Genomic DNA, 18,889 nt, shown 5'->3' on the forward strand with positions numbered 1-18,889 from the left:
TATCTTACTGTTTCATGACACTGACAAGATGAATTAACTGGCATAGCTAAAAACAAACATAATAAATTGATAGAAATAACACATTGAGTCTGCAGTTGAACATCACTTTTTAGACTAGTGCTATTGAAGAGTTCTTTCAATTTTCAGTTGTCCCACACAACGTTGTTGTCAGGTGGATGACAACAAGTGTTCTCTCACAAAGAATGCTAGCTAGGCACAGTCAGCTAGGTATGTTGCAGCAAGTGTGTCCTTGACAGCAGACGTCTGTCACTAGTCTGTGTTGGATGCCCCCAGTCATAAACAAGACTGGCTATTCTTTGTTAGGATGCACGTCAGACGTCTTTAGCCAGGGCACAGGTGGTCTGGCTTGCCAGACTCTTAGACTAGGCCTAGGGCATTGAACAAAAGACTCTATCCCACTTTAATCTCATGGTTCTAATTCTAATCACCTATTCTTATGAATATGAAAAACACAGTGCCACCGACGCGGCCCACTACCAAAGACTGTGGGTTCTCCTTCTCCGTGGCCGACGTGAGTATGACATTTAAACGTGTTAACCCTCGCAAGGCTGCTGGCCCAGACGGCATCCCTACCCGCGTCCTCAGAGCATGCCCAGACCAGCTGGCTGGTGTGTTTACGGACATATTCAATCTCTCCCTATCCCAGTCTGTTCAAGATGACCACCATTGTTCCTGTACCCAAGAAGGCAAAGGTAACTGAACTAAATGACTATCGCCACGTAGCACTCACTTCTGTCATCATGAAGTGCTTTGAGAGACTAGTCAAGGATCATATCACCTCCACCTTACCTGTCACCCTAGAACCACTTCAATTTCCTTACGGCCCCAATAGATCCACAGACGATGCAATCGCCATCACACTGCACACTGCCCTATCCCATCTGGACAAGAGGAATACCTATGTAAGAATACTGTTTACTGACTACAGCTCAGCATTCAACACCATAGTATCCTCCAAGCTCATCATAAAGCTCTCGGAGTGTGGTGTGAGGAAAACCTCTCACTCAGCGTCAACAAAACAAAGGAGATGATCGTGGACTTAAGGAAACAGCAGAGGGAGCATCCCCCTAACCACATCGACGGGACATTAGTGGAGAAGGTAGAAAGTTAAGTTCCTCGGCGTACACATCACGGACAAACTAACAGTGTGGTGAAGGCGCAATAGCGCCTCTTTAACCTCAGGAGGCTGAAGAAATTTGGCTTGTCACCTAAAACATACAAACTTTTACAGATGCACAATTGATAGCATCCTGTCGGGCTGTATCACCATCTGGTACGGCAACAGCACAGCTCTCCAGAGAGTGGTGGCGTCTGCACAATGCGTCACCGGGGACAAACTACCTGCTCTCCAGGACACCTACAGCACCCGATGTCACAGGAAGGCCAAAAAGATCAAGGACATCAACCACCCGAGCCACTGCCTGTTTACCCCGCTACCATCCAGAAGGTGAGGTCAGTACAGGTGCATCAAAGCTGGAACCGAGAGACTGAAAAACAGCGGCCATCAGACTGTTAAACAGCCATCACTAGCACAGAGGCTGCTGCCTACATACAGACTTGAAATCACTGGCCACTTTAATGGAACACTAGTCACTCTAATGTTTTGATTTCTTGCATTACTCTTCTCATATGTCTTCTATACTATATATATTGCATCTTAGCCTATGCCACTCTGGCAATGCTGAGCCATGTATTTATATATTCTTATTCCATTCCTTAGATTTGTGTGTATTAGGTATCTGTTATGGAATTGTTAGATATTACTGCACTGCCGGAACTAGAAGCATTTCACTACACTCACAATAACATCTGCTAACCATGTGTATGTGACCAATAAAATTTGATGAGTCACTAAATTGTCACTCCCCCCCCCCCCCAAAAATGTTGTATATTAGCCAGCTATCTAAACTTGTAGTAATCATGGCCGAATTACCGACCGGGCATGTGCCCAGGGGCCCTGACCTTCAGGGGCCCTCATTGTATAATTTTAACATGGCATAAGTCACAGCAAAATGTGTAGAATGTCAAGAAATGAGCATGAGACTAACTGTAAAACTTTCCTTACTTGACTAGGCCACCCTCGATTCCATGCAGTCAAAGACGAGGGTGTCCCTGCAAAAAATCCCTGCAGCTCTGACATCAAGGCTGCCTAGCTGTTGTCAGGTAAATCACTATGCTACAGTAAGGCAAAATGAAAAACTTTGAGGATCATGCTACACATAGGATGCTGCATTATTAAAGATAGTGTCCCGTGTAAGGACTAACAGTAGCCATGGCTGTTCCAGAGAGAGCTTTTTGTTTACTATGGGCTGCCTGTAGAGGCCAGCTCTCCCACACTAGGCATTGGGTTAACTACAACCTGGGTCAATCACTTCAATTTAAACTAAACTCCAAGTCATCGTGGAAAATAACATGGCTGTTCTAAATAGATCTGATGGAATAGGTCAAAGAACAGAGTCAGGGTACTGACAGAAGCACATGCAGGGTGACATTCTAGATGTCTAGGGACATGTATACTGTGATGAGGGCAAGGTAGAGTTACTGAACTTGAAAGGTCATGGAGCTGGTTCCAGCCAATGGCAAGACACAATGGTTTCTGCCTAGAAACATATCGCACTGATTATCTGGGCCCCGACAAGAAACAGCCACTAACCTTGACTCCTTACACATAGATTAAATAAGCCATATAGCACAAATGATTCATACCCCTTCAGAGGGCTAAGTGGAAACAATTATTTCAGGTCTATATGAAATGCCTGGAGATTGGTGGCTAGGGGTTGTTTCTGTACAGGGTCATATTGTCGTCATCTTCAAGCCCCAGTCACCAGCACTACATTACAGAACTATTAAAACAAGCATTTCTCATTGAAATCGGTTTAATAATACTACACATTTACAATGTCAATGAAAAAAATATTTTCATAAAAAAACTTTAAATATAACTGAAGAAATGTATAGAGTTTATTACAAAATAAAAGGGAATTGATAAAAGCGGACAGGCTGGGAGCATCTTCCCATCACATACACAGCATCAAATACTCCTATGTGACTGGCCTAGCCTTAAGGGTCACAGACAATAAGAACCATGTACTTTGCCCTTTGGGACGTGTTTTAACTAGCTTCTGATGAACTTCGCCACAGGCAATAGAACGCCGGTGCGTAAAAAATGAACACTGGCTTCCTATCACAAAGTACATCAGACTTACTTCAAATGAACTTGGGTTAAAAAAAATCCACAATGTATTGCTCTACAGCTTGAGTTCACAGGAATACAGAAAGTCACAACACTGAACAGACCAACTCATTTTTGATAGTTGAATCCAGTCCATTGAACTGGCAAGAGAAAATGTACTTGAAATTATGATATCAATATATAGACATCAGGACCAATACTCATGAAGGCGTCAAGACACATGGTACAACAGTACGTAATATTATTTTAGAATCAAATAAAGGGACTCCATGCAATGGCACTAGTAAGTCATTAGCAGCCTTCTCATAGATTGAATACTACATTGTTAATAATGTACATGTTTCAAGTAAAGAAAACTTGACTGACGCAGTTAAGGCTAAGGTGGCATTTTCTGACCGTCAGCGAATTAGAGCGAGGGAGGTCTAATGCCCGCCAGGACATTCAGTTATTCTACAGTACTGGTTCATCTAAGGACTTCTACCACACCTCAACATCTCATTTCCGTTTACAGTACATGAAGATCCTCTCAGAGAGGAGAACCAACACATTGGATTGTCTTTTCAACCTGGGTCCGGTTCAGAAGGACGCAACATTCTGAATGTTGCAGATAGAAAATGTTATGTATAGAGATTCCCTAGTCGACATGATAGAAAGGCTTGGCTGTTCTACACAACGTTTCTACCTGAACGTTCCATAACATACTGAACGCTACCCTGGTGTTACATATTCTCACTCGCCCATGCTACACCATCTCAATAACATACTGGGTATGACCCACCCTGCCAAATCTCTCCCCCCAAAATGAAGTTGGGACCTCACTACCCTGCACACCCTCCCATGTGTATTTCATCAACATCGAGCGATAGTAAAAGGCATAAACTGACGCACACCCAGAAATGTTTTTATAGAAGTGCTGACTAACGGAGAGTAAACTAGAAAAAGAAAGCCACACATTCTTATGCTCCCAAACATTTCATGGGTAAAGCAACTGTGTTTGTATGCCCATTAAATGTTTGGGAGAATAATTAGTGTGACTATTTTTTTTAAATCATCATCAACATCTGGCACTCCCATAAAAACCCTCATGGAGGTGAACAAAGATAAAAAAATATAATAAGTACCATAACACAACCCCCCTCCCCCCATACTTCCATAAATCCCCAATCTAAGCTAAAAGAAAACCATGAAGGGCATCATTGTGAGGACAACAAGAAAACATGCCAATGCCAAAACCAGGATGGAAAACAACATCCAGTCATATGTGGGTGGGGTTAGGTGGCTGTCTGCCTTGGCTGTTGGGGGCGGGGGTTGGCATACAGAGCCTCAATCTAACCAGGGTAGCGTCGACATTATCCTCATTTGGCTACCCTGTAAATGGTCAGGTCCAGGGGTTCTCTGCTGGGCACACACCAGTCGTCTGCCTCCTGGCTAACCTTGTAATTCCGCAGAGCTGTCTTGTTGTACACCGGGAGCCTCTCCACAGAGTCTGTGGACAAGGCCTGTGGAGGGAAGGAGATCGAGTTGTATTTTGTGTTCAAAGCATCCCCCCAAAAGAAAGAAATATCACTTCTCTTTTCCCCACTAGCACGGCCTTTGCTGATAAATACTTTGTCGAGGGAAAAATGTAATTGATACGATTGTGATGTGTTGTCTCACCTAGCTATCTTAACACGAATGCACTAATTGTAAGTAGCTCTGGATAAGAGCGTCTGCTAAATTAAAAGAAAATACAAAATTCGAATGAATCCATAGTCAGACGAGTTAAATGACAATTACACGAGTCCCATTGTCTCAGTATGTAGCTTACCTTCATGTGGATGACAGCGTCAGTGCCGTAACCCTCCATAGAGTAGAGCTGCAGGTCTCCCTGGAAGTACTGAGCGTAGAGCCGGGAGATGGGCAGGCCGTAGCCAAAGCCAGCCTGGAGAGGAGACGACACGGCTCTAAACCATGGTTGCTTCAATAGTCTGATAAACATGGGTGTTTTGGAAAGTTCGGATAGAAATGTATTGTGTAGGACAGACATGCCTCTCTGACATGTAGAGTAAGGAATCATGTCAGCTCTACTTCACAGCATTTCTACCGGCAATGTTCAGTACGTTGCACCCTCCTGAATACGAACCTGGTCCGTGAAAGAATAGAGCAGAGGCACTCACCAATGGGGTCTGCGAGTGCTCACCCCTCTCTGGTGTGGGTGCCGTAGAGTACATGTAGCTGAAAAGATTCTCAATCTTCCTGAAAGGGACTCCGCCACCCCTGTCACTCACCTACGCATCGCCAGAGAGTGAAGGAGAGAAGTAGGGGAGAGAGAAAAATAAATAAATGTCAGGCATTAGAGGAATGGCCAGTCATAAAAAAGGTGGAGATGCTGCCAGAAAGAAGGGTGCCCCTCGTGCCATTGGCTTGAATTCAACAGCCTGCCTTACGATAGGCCGAACCAAGGCATCCATTCTGCATATCGTCAAGGTAACTGGACAACAAGGCCACTCAGTTCCCTCTTGTGTTTTAGTTCACTGCAAGGAGCATATTCCTTACAGAAAACATTTAAGAACCAAACAGAGCAAATTGAGTTTCTATTGAACAAATTCAGGTAGGTCCTTCCCCATTTAAGAAACATTTTGCCACAGAATCAGAGTAATGAATACTCCCCAGGTGCACCAGTCAGCTCACCAAAAGAACAAGCAGTACTGAGATCAAGTTACTGCAGGACAAGGTTAATGGGCTCTTAGTATGGAAGTCAATGTAGACCCAATCCTGTTAATCTAATCTGGGATTAGCAGCTTGGTTTAACATTAAACAGAATTAAGGGTCAAAATCTTACATAACAGCTTTAAATAAGGATTTGGGGGGGAGGGGTGGAGACAAATAAAATGAAAAGATAGTCAATGCATTATGCCACAGTTTATCATTAGCACTTGTGAGTTTGACAATGGTATTCATTGGGAATAGTGGCAAATGTTTTTAAACATAGCAATACAATTCACTAACATACTGTACCTTAATTGACAGGTCCTCTCCTCCAATGGCCACCATGACTTGAATGGGCGGTAGCCTGTTGCTGGATTCATGGTTCTCAATTGTGGCCCTCATAGCATTCTGGAAAATGGACCAATAGACAACGTAAGATTCACATTCACAAGTGACTAACATCTTCGATCTAAGAATACATTTTAATGCAGGTTCTACCATACCTTGAAAAGCTCAAACAACATGTGGTAGAGATGGGAGGGCACATAGACAATGCTTATAGGTTGTTTCCGGTTGTTGACTGGGTAAAGCAAAAGAGAATAAATGAATAAAACATCTGCAGTATAATTAAAATACAAAAGCCATTAGGATGTAAAGCGTCATTGACAGATTCTGTTGACATCCATTTTGATTATTCTGGGAAGAGAGGGGAGTTTAGTCAGTGTCAATATTGTTCGAGGCAGCCAGCCAGCCATCGCCACTTATCCATTACTTTTGCCTCGCTGGAATAATTACTTGGCCCTCAGGTCCAGACGGCAGAAATTGTTGGTACACACAGCGGTGGCGCTCAGACAATTTCATCCAAGATTCCCAAATTAGCATAAAATGGTCATCTACATGCATGCGTCATAGATGATATCAGTGGAATAGATGATTAGTTACTCTTGGTTTGGTTCTTAGAGGTCAGCCGATTAATTAGGGCCGATTTCAAGTTTTCATAACAAATCGTAAATCTGTATTTTTGGTCGCCGATTTGCCGTTTCTTTTTTTTACACCTTTATTTAACTAGGCAAGTCAATTAAGAACACATTCTTATTTTCAATGACGGCCTAGGAACGTTCTGTTCTGACAGATTTTTAACCTTGTCAGCTCGGGGGAAACAATCTTGCAACCTTCCAGTTAACTAGTCCAATGCTCTAACACCTGATTACATTGCACTCCACGAGGAGCCTGCCTGTTACGCGAATGCAGTAAGCTAAGGTAAGTTGCTAGCTAGCATTAAACTTATCTTATAAAAAACAATCAATGACAGTTATTGCTCCAATGTGTAGTTAACCATAAACATCAAATCAGGCTGACTACCTGTTACGCGAGGGCAGCAAGAAGCCAAGGTAAGTTGCTAGCTAGCATTAAACTTATCTTATAAAAAACAATCAATCTTAACATAATCATTAGTTAAGTACACATGGTTGATGATAATACTAGTTTATCTAGCGTGTCCTGCGTTGCATATAATCGATGCGATTCCTGTTAATTTCTTATCGAATCACAGCCTACTTCGCCAAACGGGCGATGATTTAGCACTGTCGTTGCACCAAACCTAACCATAAACATCAATGCCTTTCTTAAAATCAATACACAAGTATATATTTTTAAACCTGCATATTTAGCTAAAAGAAATCCAGGTTAGCAGGCAATATTAACCAGGTGAAATTGTGTAATTTCTCTTGCGTTCATTGCACGCAGAGTCAGGGTATATGCAAGAGTTTGGGCCGCCTGGCTCTTTGCGAACTAATTTGCCAGAATTTTACGTAATTATGACAACATTGAAGGTTGTGCAATGTAACAGGAATATTTAGACTCATGGATGCCACCCGTTAGATAAAATACAGAACGGAATAAACGTTTTGTTTGAGGTGATAGTTTCCGGATTAGTCAAAGGTATATGGTTTAGAGAGAGATAGTCGACGCGTTATAATTCCTGTAATAACTTGCGGCTGAACTTGAAAGGGGTTCCTTCGTTATTTTACCGTTCATGTCTTCCATAGAGAATGTCTTGATCTACTTCAAATAAGGTCTGTGTTTCACGGAGGAGCAGACTGACAGGGGACCATGCAGACAAGCTCTGCTTTCTGCACTACAACCTAAAACTTCTTAACTGGGAATATTGAAGACCCATGAAAGCTGGTGGTTCGTTTTAACATATGTTCTCATTTTATTTGAGACTAAATTGATTTATGTATTATATTAAGTTAAAATAAAAGTGTTCATTGTTCATTCAGTATTGTTGCAATTGTCATTATTACAAAAATGTGTGTGTATGATATATAAATACATATATTTTTATTTTTAATTTTTTTATTTTAAATCGGACGATTAATCGGTATCGGCTTTTTTTGTCCTCCAATAATCGGTATTGGCGTTGAAAAATCATAATCGTTCGACCTCTAGTTCTTACCATTCATTTCTTGCAGCATCAGGTCTGGCGAGCTCAGATAGTACTGATCACACACCAACTTGGCGCTCTGGTAAGCATCTGGAAAAATACAACACCATGAAATGACACAATAAGGGTGTTTGGGTACAAGAGAAATCATGTCATTTAAAATATATATATTTCACTCCATCAAAAAAATACAATTGGTCACCTCTATTCTCTCCATGCACCCACAGGATATTACAAGTCTATATAATCTATGACAGCTCAAAACCACATTAAAGAGCCATGAATTATTATTTTCTACCTCTGATCACCTCTGAGACATCACAGTGAGGGTCGATGCTCCCTATTGTGTTGGGGTGAAGTGGATTTGTTGCGCCATCAAAGACAAGAGCTACAGAGAGTCCAATGAGTGGAAACGTCAGTTTCAAAATGGCCGACAATTGTCTATAAAAGAATGGATAACTTAGTGGACTGACATCTGTACTCACTGTGCTGGTTGATAAGCATGCGGATAGATATACGGCTCATGTAGAAACGGTCCAGGAAGTACTGAATGTTCTGGTTGGTGACTGGGTCCTGGCCGAACACCGACTTGTACTCAATGACGCCCTGCGCCATGGTGGGCACTACGTCATTGTGCCTGTTCCTGATATTCACCAGGGTGTCCACAAACCTAGCGGATAAAAGGCGACTGTAAGACAAACAGCATGAGATTTATAGCCAGGTAGGCCCTCTCAATCTATCAAAGGTTATTGAGGACTTACTCATCCAGGACACTGTGGTTGTCAGGAGTCTTGTCCAAGAACTCCAGGATTTCCATCAAGCTCTGGACATACCTGAAAACACATTTTTCAGTTTACATTATTCCTGAGTAGTGTGGTGTATATGTTTAACTGCAGCAATACAACTTATAACTAGGGTTGCAAAGCTACCGGTAATTTACCAAAGTTCACGGAATCTTCAGTAATTAACAGAAAACCAATGGCAATCTATTTTCATTTTGGTCATTTATACGTGAAGAACTTTTTAAAAATGTATTCATATATCAGTGTCCATATCGTCCATGAGTTTCTAGTAGACAGACCATATGGTTCAAGAGAAAATAGCCTAGATAAGAAAGCATCTAATCAACAATGGCATTTTCAATTAACTCGGCAACTCTTCCAACTACTGACTTTTTTACACAACTGCCACCAGTTTGACGTCAAAACATTAACATATGCATATTGACATAGTAAAATAAATTAAAGGATATTTCATGCTGAAACCCTCATTAAAACACCAAATGGTATTCAACACATTGATAGCTTATATTTAGGATAATGTTTTACAGGTTTTGTCATTCTATTTATTATTTAAAAACCTTATGTAATTATTTAACACGTGCTAAGGCCAGAGGACCAAGGATAATCTGAAGTACCCAAAAGAGCCACTTGATGTCTTGTGATAGATTACATAAAATCCTTGAAAAATGTTCATTCTATAGCTAAAGGACTCCTGATATTACCAGAAGTGATAAGTATACTTTTTTTTGCCTTTATCTGTTGTGATATAGTACTGTCTTTTTGCTAGCTGGGGCCATCTACTTTAAGTGCTGCCTGTCTTCCCAGTGGCCTACTTGGTGTGTGAACTGCATCATTTGCAGATAGTTGTTGACACATCAACCAGGATCAAGGTAATCAGTGGCTGTATTGGAGGGGGAGTGGTTTCATCTCTACTAGGCAATCAGCAATTAGTACAGGGAGGCGTGCTCTCCACCTCTGCTAAGCAATCCCCTGGTTTCTCAGGTTTGTCGCAAAACTAAGACCGTTGCCGAAACAAAAACTGTTTTGCTGAGATCGAGGAATGAAAGGGAGGAAGGCTCCACACCACTCTCACTTGAGTATCTTACCTAGTTATTGACAGATTCAAATGTTGCTCTTTTGTAGCTTTGGCAACTATGTGTGTTTTCTATACCCGTTTGCACCACTCCCTGTAGGCTTTATAGACACTCCAGTCCCCACTCCTTGGCTGCAACCCTTGTAATTTAGTGTACCCTGCTCACACAACCCATTTGGAATTCAGGGTCTCTGGCAGTGTTTGGATCTGCCGATCTGCGGTCAAGAACGCTGAGCTCAACTCAGCCTATGCTGACCTTCAGTCCCTTGAATTTTTGGTCCAGACGGAGACCTGGATCACCCCAGAGAACACTGCTACTCCAGCTGCTCTTTATTCATCTGACTGTTCTCTGAGAGCATCTGGTCGTCGCAGTGGTGGCACAGGTCCACTTATTTCTCTTAAGTGGAGATTCTCTTCTCTCGCTCTCTCACCTGTCCATCTCATTTTAATTCCATGCTGTCACTCACTTGTCCACTCAAGCCAAATGGGTGGTAATTTAGAATGCATAGGATACTGTATTTCCGATAGCACAGCTTCTCCCTTTGTTCCTCAGTCTTCCCGCTCTTGTACTCAAACCCAACCCCCTTTCCTTTGTGTAACCAGCTGTCATATCTGCTCCGTCCGCTAGGGACGTTTTCCTTTATGACATCATTTGTAATCAATGTATGGCTCATTCTGTGTACATGTAATTCTGTGTGATTAGTTAGGTATTTAGTAAATAAATAAACCCAATTTTGTATTGCTGATTCAACTTGTTAGCCAGGGTTCGTGAAGATAACCAAGAATTTACAACTTTCAGATGAGACACCTTATTAGGTGACGATTAATATTGATGTAAAATATTACTAGGTCTTTAAGAGTTTATTCGGAAGATAACAGCTCTATAAATATTATTTCGTGGTGCCCCGACATTCTAGTTAATTACATTTACATGATTAGCTCAACCAGGTAATATTAATTACAGAGAAAGGATTTTATAGAATAGCATGTCATATCACTTAATCCGGCATAGCCAAAGACACGACAACTCATTTCCTGATATGGCTCACCGCTTTTCGTAATTGGCAACTTCAACCTCCAGACGTCTGCTTTCGATTCGTTTTTCCCCCAACTCTTTCCCCTCCTTGCCTCTTGACCTTTCCCAATCCCCCCCGACTCATAAGGCAGGCAATACGCTTGACCTCATTTTTAGAGGTTGCTCGCCTTCTAATCTCACTGTATCCCCCCCTCCAGGTCTCTGATCACTACTTTGCCACTCAGCCCCGACCCAGATAGTCATGCGTTGTAGCAATGTTCCCCCTCTCTCCCACAACTCTTTCCTCTATCCTATCATCTCTCCCTTCTGCTAAATCCGTCTCCCTCCTGTATACTGATTATTCAACCCTACTCTCCTCTCTTTCTGCATCCTATGACTCGCACTGTCCCCTTTCCTCCCGCCCCTCCCCTCATGCGCGGTGGCTGAGTGACTCATTGCGAGCTTACAGAACATGGCTGCGGGCAGCTGAGCGAAAATGGAGGAAAACTAAACTTCCAGAGGTCCTATTATCCTTTAACTCTGTCCTCTCCAGCTTCTCTTCCTCTGAAAGCCAAGCAGCTGCCTCTAACCCTAGGAAACTCTTTTCCACCTTCACCTCAGTCCTCCAACTCTTCCCCCTCCGGACGACTGTCTACCACTTTGAAAAATTTACATTCACTCAGCCTATTGAGTCCACTGGTCTCACTCACACAGAACTACCGCACGCCTTGACCTCTTTCTCCCCTCTCTGTCCAGATGACATCCTGTTACTAGTGAGGTCTGGCCGCCTGACAACCTGCCCACTCGAGCCCATCCCCTCAATTCTCTCAGAACGATCTTCTTGACCCTAACTAGTCAGGCTTCAAGACGGGTCACTCAAACGAAACTGCTCTGTGTCATGGAGGCTCTCCGCACTGCCAAAGCTGACGGTTCTCATCCTCCTAGATCTATCCGCTGCCTTCGACACCGTGAACCATCAGATCCTCCTCTCCACCCTCTCAGGGCTGGGCGTCTCAGGCTCTGCACACTCTTGGCTTGCATCCTACCTGGCAGGCCGCTCCTACCAGATGACGTGGAGAGGATCTGTGTCTGCACCACATACTCTCACTACTGGTGTCCCCCAGGGCTTGGTTCTAGAACCTCTCTTCTTTCTATACACCAAGTCAATCGGCTCCGTCATATCCTCACATGGTCTCTCCTATCATTGCTATGCCTTCTGACACCCATGTCGCGACACACATCTCTGCATGCCTGGCAGATCTCAATTTGGATGTCGGCCCACCCCAAGCTCAACCTTGACAAGATGGAACTGCTCTTCCTCCCGGGGAAGGCCTGCCCGCTCAAAGACATCTCCATCACGGTTGACAACTCGAGTCACCATCCCAGAGTGCAAAGAACCTTGGTATGACCCTGGACAACACCCTGTCATTCTCTGCAAACATCAAAGCAGTGACCCGCTCCTGCAGGTTCATGCTCTACAACATCCGTAAAGTACAACCCTACCTCACACAGTCCTAATCCAGGCACTTGTCCTCTCCCATCTGGACTACTGCAACTCACTGTTGGCTGGGCTCCCTGCTTGTGCCATCAAACCCCAGCAACTTATCCAGAACGCGGCAGCCCACCTGGTTTTCAACCTTCCCAAGTTCTCTTAGGTCACCATTCTCCTCCACACACTCCACTGACTTCCAGTCAAAACTCGTAGTGGATGTGAGACCATGGTGCTTACCTATGGAGCAGCAAGAGGAACTGCCCCTCCCTACCTTCAGTCTATGCTCAAACCCTACACCCCAACACTCCGTTCTGCCACCTCAGGTCTCTTGGCCCTCCCACCCCTACGGGAGAGCAGCGCCAGCTCAGCCCAGTCCAAGCTCTTGCCTGGCACCCCAATGGTGGAACCAGCTTCCCACTGAAGCTAGGACAGCAGAGCCCCCCCCCCCCCCCCCCCCCCCCCCTTAATAAGATTAATGCCCTAACTAAGTACCTCTGGATAAGAGCCTCTGCTAAATGACAAAATGTAATAACAAAATTCTGGTAGTTTACTGGTAAACTTAAAGTTGTCACCCTCTTGTCATATGAATTTTCAAACAATATTTGCAAATGTGTGATCTGAATACAAAGGCCGACAAATGGACCAACATGGTTTCAGATATAGGCCTTAAGTCTATGGAAATAGTTTTATTTTCTTTAAACAGCAGTGCTTTCCCTATATTAACGGATTTCCCGATGCAAAGCCCACTGCAGAAACTCAGGAGGGGAAAACATAAATAGCTTATATGAACTACATTTTCAAAAAGTGAATGAAACAATATAAAACTTGATCTAAAAATAAATAAAAAAAACTTCAGTATCACCCTCAAACTTAACTACACTTACAGAATAATCACTCTTACCAGCTCTGCACCATCTGCACGGATGGGGTTGTAAGCAATCGGTCAGGTAGCAAATTGATCTCCTTCATGATGTTAGATAGTCGCACAGGTAGCTCTTGTCTCAAAAAGACAAATGATGTCGTCTCGCATGCATTGGTGGAACCTGGGAAAAAATAATAATAATAAAGTAGAGGCAGGCAGGCCTAGCTTCTTTGCTCTGGGAAACCTGTACATAATGGGCTCCTGTCGCTGAAGGATACATCCTGTATTCCTAAAACATAAACCTATTTACCAGCCCTCTGGTTCGATAAACTTTTCCTGTCACCGAAGGCTTGCCTATAATCCAGAATGCCTTACCAGTCGCTAAAATGTGTTAACTATGGTAAAAATCAGCTTTTACATTTCCCGAAGCTCACTCCCTAGTCACCATACTCTGTAGCTCTCACCACGAGATTACTGCGTGATCCTAGATGGCAGCGCACCGAATATGGAGTGAATTCGGTAAACTCTGGAAAAGTTGTACTAGCTTAAATGGCGAGCCACTGGAAAAAAAACTTCAGACAGACAATCAGGTTGCAGTCTTCTCCTACAGTCTTGTTTTGGTACTGCAGTTTAACACCCGGCCCAGAAAGACAATTTCCATAGACTGCCACAGAGAAGTCAGATTAGAAAATTCCTAATAAGACACTTTAGTCATCACCTTTGTGCACAAAACAGCCATTGATTTATTCAAAACATTGTTGCTGAGACTTTTTTAACTCACATTTTATATTTATCCAATGTCTGCCAGGTTTTTGGATGACTTCGTCACTGCTCCCTGTGCGCACGGAGTGCTTGTGCACATGTGAAGTTGGGCCGTCTAAACCGGATGCAACCCGGATATAGAAGATCCATGAACTCCTTGAGGCAGGCCGACACATTGGTGCGGCTGGCTTCTGGGTTAAGCGGGCGGGTGTTAAGTGCGGTTTGTTTCGGCGGATGTATGACTCGACCTTCGACTCTCCCGAGCCCGTTGAGGAGTTGCAGCGATGAGACAAGATCGTAATTGGATATCACGAAATTGCGGAGAAAAGGGGGTATAGCTGGCTGCATAGACTCCAGTTGGACACAGAATATCCATCATATTGACCAGATACTCAAGTGGCCGCTCCAACGATGAAAAACAAATCTCAAAATGTAAGGCAGTTGGGAGTAGGCAAGATCAGATGGGACCAGTCTAGCCAATGAGAGGGCAGATACGCGGTCACAACTTAGTGTGTTCGGGAGGTCACGTGTCCTACTTATCAGTACACTCAAAAACAACCTAAGCATTACAACACTTCTATTCCCTAAAATAAGCCACATGTAGCAAAGCAGCCATTATTTCCTAACCAAATTTGACACTCACTGACATCAATACAAAAACTCCTCGCTTGGTGATTGTAAAAAAATACAAATAAAAAAGACAAACGCTGACAGATTTGGGGCCCAGTAATCCCTCCTGAGGCAGATGACAAATACGACGTAAAGGAATAATAGCGACATCTGCTAGCCGGTTGGGCTAGGGACGTAGCCTTCAATGACAGGAGCCCAGTGTGTTGGATACAAGGTCTCCCAGAGCAAAGAGTGCAGCCTGGCTAAATAACTTCTATACATTTCTAGTAGGGGAAATTATACATAAGGTAGGCTACAATAGGAAATAATGTCAGTGTTTTTGTGCCAAATTATGAATCCATAAAGATAATTGTTACAAGTGCTGTTGAGGAGAGGATAGCATACTTCTGATTAGTTTACTTCTGACCAATGTTCCCTCTAAGCTGTGTGTGGGCACGCTGTAGCCCTGAGACTACCGCACAGTTCCCCCAGGACTGATGCGCAGATATATCTGCCCACGAAGAGAAGTGGTGGTCACCAACCAGTCGATCACGATTGACTGGTCACTCTCCAAGGCATTCCTAGTCGATCGACAAACATTTGTGAGAAGAAAAAAAACCTATAAAGACTTATGTTCCTGTAAAAATTTTTGTGTCTCAGGCTGTTAGGGTTACGTGCACCCGATTCAACTGCCCTGCGCTCCGGGTAGGCGAACGGTTGCCATTTTGAGCCATTTCATGTCTGAAAAAGGTACAAAGTCTGCTTTCCCGGATAGAAAATCAAGTGCACTATAGGCCTACCGCTGGCCAATCGGATGGCTCAGATTAGTGTCTGCAGTAACATAGCAGGCATTAAAGAAACCTAAAGCAATGTTATTACTGAGAGATTTCAAAACATTAAACCATGACTAGACAGAGACGGTCAACAAACTGCTGTTTTGAGTTCATGTTTCAGTTCTTACTCAGCACTGTCAACAATTTGTATTCAACACTTCTATAAGCCATAAAATGCAGGCTCTTCTTATTTCCACTCAGGGAACAAACAAGCACCGCAGCAGTAATGAATGAGTATCCATAGGCTTGCATTGTTATTATTAGCGGCTTGGGTCTTTTTTTAATATCAAGGAATATTTCTCTGTTCATAAGAGTAACAATATGAATTTGTGCATGAGGCAGAAGTAATGCGGTGCGACTCGAGTTTCGCGATCAGCTGGAAGACGGTGTCCCTTTTTGGTCAGTGTCAGTGGAGGAAATGGAGAGCAGAGGGACGTTGAGAAGCGGACACTCAGTCTGCTGCGCTCTCCCTCAGCTGAGACTGACCAGCTGATGCAGGCACATCAGCCCAGTTAAATAAAAAGCAAACAATTAAAAATGTATGCTCACTCATCTGTGCCTCAAGTAGTACAACAACGGATATATTACCGGTGTGATCATATAGACTACCTCAATGTTGAAATGTTTTATTAATGGCCCAATCAATGCATTGGCAAGGAAATTCAAGCAAAGTCAACGAGGTGAAAATGTATTGGGCCTATAGCTTACTGCACAAACCTCATTGCTACAGTACTGTTTTTAATTGGTTAATGTTGTATAGCCTTACATTTAAGTCAAACAAAATCTGAACGGTAGATGTCTGCTTGCATTTTGACTAAAAGGGATCGATTCAAAGGTTGGTGACCGCTGTTCTACAGCTTTCCCTTTTAACACTATAAACATTTCCCTTTGCTGTGGCAATTGTGATCAAATCAACTCAATATTAGCCACTTTCAATGCAACATCTCGAAACAAAACTATGCAAGAGATTTTGTTGTAGGCAGAACGCATCGGTGTAGGATTCTATTGCATTGACACACGACTCAGCCCGGTGCGGCATAACCAATTAGAGCTGCAGTAGGACTATATGCAAATAGACCATTGCCAAATATGGATCTGTGCCATTCACTTTGAACTGGACTGTGTTAACATGAGCAAAAGGCCTTGTTCTGAGATCAAAGGGAGAGCTGCAAACCGTGCAGTTTTTGTCTTAAAGGAGCAGTGTTGTATTTTGAGACAGGCTTGAATAAGCTATGTAGCCAATAGGCAGGATGGCATAATGTCTGATTCTCTAATAAATGGTATGGGAATAAATATGCATTTTATTTAGTAGTGTATACTTGCATCAAACAACATTTTCAGCCACCTCTATCTGAAAGACAAGTGGATAAACAGGTTCATGTCAAGCCCTGCATGTTTTTTCTCCCAAGTCTCATGGAATGTAGGCCTACATTTAACACCACACATTGGCTGCTACGGTAGGCAGTGTGATAGAACAGCCATTTCCATGTTAATGTTATGGGATGCATTTAATCCATTGTTTTTGATGGTAGACCCACATTATGATGAAGTAGCCTACTTGGCCACTTAAAACTAACTTAAAGCGGGTATAGACTCAGTGTTCACAGTAAACGCGCGCTGGAAGTTCCAGAGTTTTCACAACGTTCATTTGCGCTCAGCATAAATGACATCTGCTCAGCGGTGAAAACAATTAGAGGGAACATTGCTTCTGACTAGGAGTTAAATGGGAGTTTGCTACAAATGCTGACGCAATACTCAGCACTATGAAGTAGCCTAGTCTAGGAAAGGCAGCCAAAATATCCAGGAATTTCTCCCAGTAGAGTAAACTGAAACAAATGCGTACATGCCAAGACAAACATAGTCTTGTATCTGTCATTCAAAACAATAATCTCTCTGAATCTGACCATTCAAAGTGGTGCAAAGTCATAAATCACACTAGCCGCCTATGTCGCTCCACAACAAGAGCGCGATTAAACTCCAATTTAATTGCATTGCCTCAGCTCAATGTTACATATTGCATTAAATAATTGTCAGTTGTCCAACATGGTAGCACAACATTGAAGGGCTACTCACCAAAATCGAGAAATTGTTTCATAGAGAGTGGTGACGGCGAAAATTTTGCGAAATGTTCTATATGTTTAGGCACATTGGCCAATGTAGCATTTTTCATTATAAATCTCACGAATTTCATCGTTGGTGTTTTCAGTAAATCGCTTTGGAAAAGAAAAATAGGGCTACTACAAGTGCTCCTTCTGTTCCAGTGTTGATTGCCCTAAAGAACAGGCTCCGTGAAAACCTGCAGCCAATAGGACACCAAAGGGGTTGATTTACCATCCAATAAAAAGGCGGTGGGTCGGAGGAGGGGAGGGGCTTCTGACTAGACAATTGACGCACCCACAACCTTTTTACAAATAGGTTTATTTTCAATTTATTTTACAAATTGGCTTATTTTGAAATAGAAGGCTCTAGAAATATCAGGCTCTGGAAATAGAACTGCTGGACAGTTTGAGAGTAGAATGTCCTTTCATCCAAAGTTGCAAGATGCTCTGAATAAGTAGGCTTCCAATAGAGTACCACAGTATGAGTCATAATACCCATAAAACCTAGCGGTCAAACAGTGAAATGGTTCCAATCTTTTTTCCACCATAAATTTTTCCCATAGGGGATTTTAGAAACACTTAAAATAAGGGCTGTGTTTCGTGTAGGCTTACCCTGGTCTGACGTTTTGATAACCGTGTAAATCTCTCTAGGACAAGGTGACTTTTATCAATATTTGCACCTACACGAAACACAGCCCTTATTTTAAGTGTTTCTAAAAATACCCTATGGGAAAAAATTAAGGGTGGAATAACAATTGGAATCATTTCCCTGTTTGACAGCTAGGTTTCATGGGTATTATGGCACGATGTGTTGACCACAGAAGCTGCAGCCATCCTATGATAATTGCACCCCAATGCACTACCACTATAAAACACGTAAACAGTAAAAACATGAACAGTTAAAGGCCCAGTGCAGAAAAACATTTCCACACTGAGGTGGGAATAATATTGTGAAAATGATCATAATGCCCTTTTAGTTAGTGATGGAGCCGTT

The 18,889-nt window shown here is 42.8% G+C and overlaps 1 protein-coding gene across 5 annotated transcripts; it reads right to left on the reverse strand.

Moving 5' to 3' along the window:
• Positions 1–2,960: 2,960 nt before the first annotated feature.
• On the reverse strand, positions 2,961–18,084 carry pdk2a (pyruvate dehydrogenase kinase 2a). 5 transcript variants are annotated; one of them, XM_038991225.1, is made up of 11 exons: positions 17,870–18,084; positions 13,632–13,773; positions 9,110–9,181; positions 8,834–9,018; positions 8,647–8,736; positions 8,361–8,438; positions 6,406–6,482; positions 6,212–6,310; positions 5,371–5,481; positions 5,022–5,135; positions 2,961–4,713 (listed from the first exon to the last, which is right to left on the reverse strand). In XM_038991225.1, exons 1-11 carry the CDS (start codon positions 17,985–17,987, stop codon positions 4,570–4,572), a joined length of 1,230 nt encoding a protein of 409 aa, XP_038847153.1. In that variant the 5' UTR covers positions 17,988–18,084; the 3' UTR covers positions 2,961–4,569. The 5 variants fall into 5 exon arrangements, with proteins under 5 accessions (XP_038847153.1, XP_038847156.1, XP_038847152.1 ...); XM_038991228.1 differs by lacking the exon at positions 17,870–18,084 and adding an exon at positions 15,369–15,710; XM_038991224.1 differs by lacking the exon at positions 17,870–18,084 and adding an exon at positions 14,374–15,310.
• Between the last annotated feature and the right edge of the window lie 805 nt (positions 18,085–18,889).

The sequence above is a fragment of the Salvelinus namaycush genome, chromosome 4 (assembly GCF_016432855.1).
Source record: "Salvelinus namaycush isolate Seneca chromosome 4, SaNama_1.0, whole genome shotgun sequence".
Lineage (NCBI taxonomy): Eukaryota > Metazoa > Chordata > Actinopteri > Salmoniformes > Salmonidae > Salvelinus > Salvelinus namaycush.